The sequence below is a fragment of the Dendroctonus ponderosae genome, unplaced genomic scaffold, assembly GCF_020466585.1.
Source record: "Dendroctonus ponderosae isolate FM_Combo_2020 unplaced genomic scaffold, Dpon_F_20191213v2 Dpon_F_20191213_5, whole genome shotgun sequence".
In the NCBI taxonomy this organism is placed as follows: Eukaryota; Metazoa; Arthropoda; class Insecta; order Coleoptera; family Curculionidae; genus Dendroctonus; species Dendroctonus ponderosae.
The window spans coordinates 7,294,140-7,295,751 of NW_026018715.1; the positions used below are offsets into that span (position 1 = coordinate 7,294,140).

A 1,612-nucleotide genomic window follows, 5' to 3' on the forward strand; every position below is an offset into this window, starting at 1 on the left:
ATCCGATATGGTCTAAAATTCTTTATTTACATATATATAAATATTTACAAGTTACGCAATTATAAAATAAGACGTATCTGAATAAATAGTTAGTGTTTAGTGTTGGGACCCTGTGGTTTGGGATGGAACTCCCCTCAAGCCCCGGCCACTGTGGGAGGCAGTCTTGCTCAGACCCGGTGCTGCCTCTCGATCCTCCCCAGAAGGATGTTTGTTGTGGAGACTGCTACGCTGTGGCTTGTTCGGTTGAGCAGTATTTGCCACTCTCTGGCTGTGACTCTGAGGCTTGTCATCACATCACGGAAGTGGAGGAAGTCCTCCGTGGCCAGAATCTCGCCATAGCATCCCACAACAAAGGTTGCGAAGGTGACAGGGCATCGATGGATCAGCTTTAGCTCGTCCACCAGGTTGAAGTCGCGGGTTATGTTCCGGACATCAAATCCGTCGGTCTTAATGACGGAATTGACCGTGTACCGCGTTTTCTTCAGCTTTTCCTGGCTCCTGATGTTCTGCAGGTGTGACACAGCCACTTCGATCACAAAGATGTGGTCCGGGTTGGTGAGGGACACAACCACGTCCGGTTTGTTGTGGTAGAGGGGCGTGTCAGTCAGTATTTTCTTCCCGGCCTTGATGGTAATTTGCCTTTGGCCACATCTGAACTCCTCGTGGCAGTTGGCTCTCCCAAATGGTCTAGTGGCTAGGATACCTGGCTTTCACCCAGGAGGCTCGGGTTCGATTCCCGGTATCGGAATATTTTTGTAACCATTTTCAAAATCAAGTTTTTAGTTTTTACTATTATTTTTAAGCGCGGGTTAAGCGCGATTTTTTAGTTTTTAGCAAAAATTTAGTTAGATCGCGTCTTATCAACCGCAGTTAAACTACTGGGATGTGAGCGTCTTTAAATTTTTCCTTTTTCGATCATTTACTGAACTTAGAAATTTATTTAGTTAATGAGGTCTTGTAATTTGTAAAAACCTTTGCAAACTAACCTGGTGATAAATAAAAATATTCTTCGTTTTAAAACCAAATAGACTATTTACTAGTTAATAACAAAGCCATAGACAAATCCTCCCACATACTATTACATTACGCTGACGACACGACACTGATTGTACAGCACAATACAATAGCGAAAGTTATCGAAAAACTTAAGTCTTAAGTTTAAGTACAAACTGTATAATTTCAATGAAAACGGTATATTAAAGAAAAATATAGAATTAGAAGTTCTAGGAGAAATACAAAAAGCGATAAAGAAAAATGCAGAGACATGGTCATTCGAATTAGAACAAGTGAAAAGCAAAAAGTGCTGCCTGGAATCAAGAAAAGATAATATAACAACATATACAAATGGAGCCCGAGTTAATTAACTGAAAAGTAGATTACAGAGGCACTAGCTTGTTTGGAGTTAACCATTCAAATGTTTGGTGTTGTATGGATTATTAAATTACAAATTTTGTAAACACCAAACCCCGTAGAATTCGAGGTTATGAGAACAGGTTGACATTTCGTCAACAAATCGAATTTACCGTTTATCCTTGTCTATCTTATTGTCAGTCTGTATAATTCCATGGTTACCGGAGTTTTAAATAATTACGAAGCAACAAGTATTTGCGCA

At 40.1% G+C, this 1,612-nt stretch overlaps 1 protein-coding gene across 1 annotated transcript; it reads right to left on the reverse strand.

The window, feature by feature from the left end:
- Window positions 1-82: 82 nt before the first annotated feature.
- Window positions 83-677, reverse strand: LOC125504543 (the record flags this gene model as incomplete). Its single annotated transcript, XM_048666706.1, is given in 1 exon segment — window positions 83-677. A coding segment is annotated over 1 exon segment (510 nt), but the record flags the coding sequence as incomplete, so codon positions are not given.
- Between the last annotated feature and the right edge of the window lie 935 nt (window positions 678-1,612).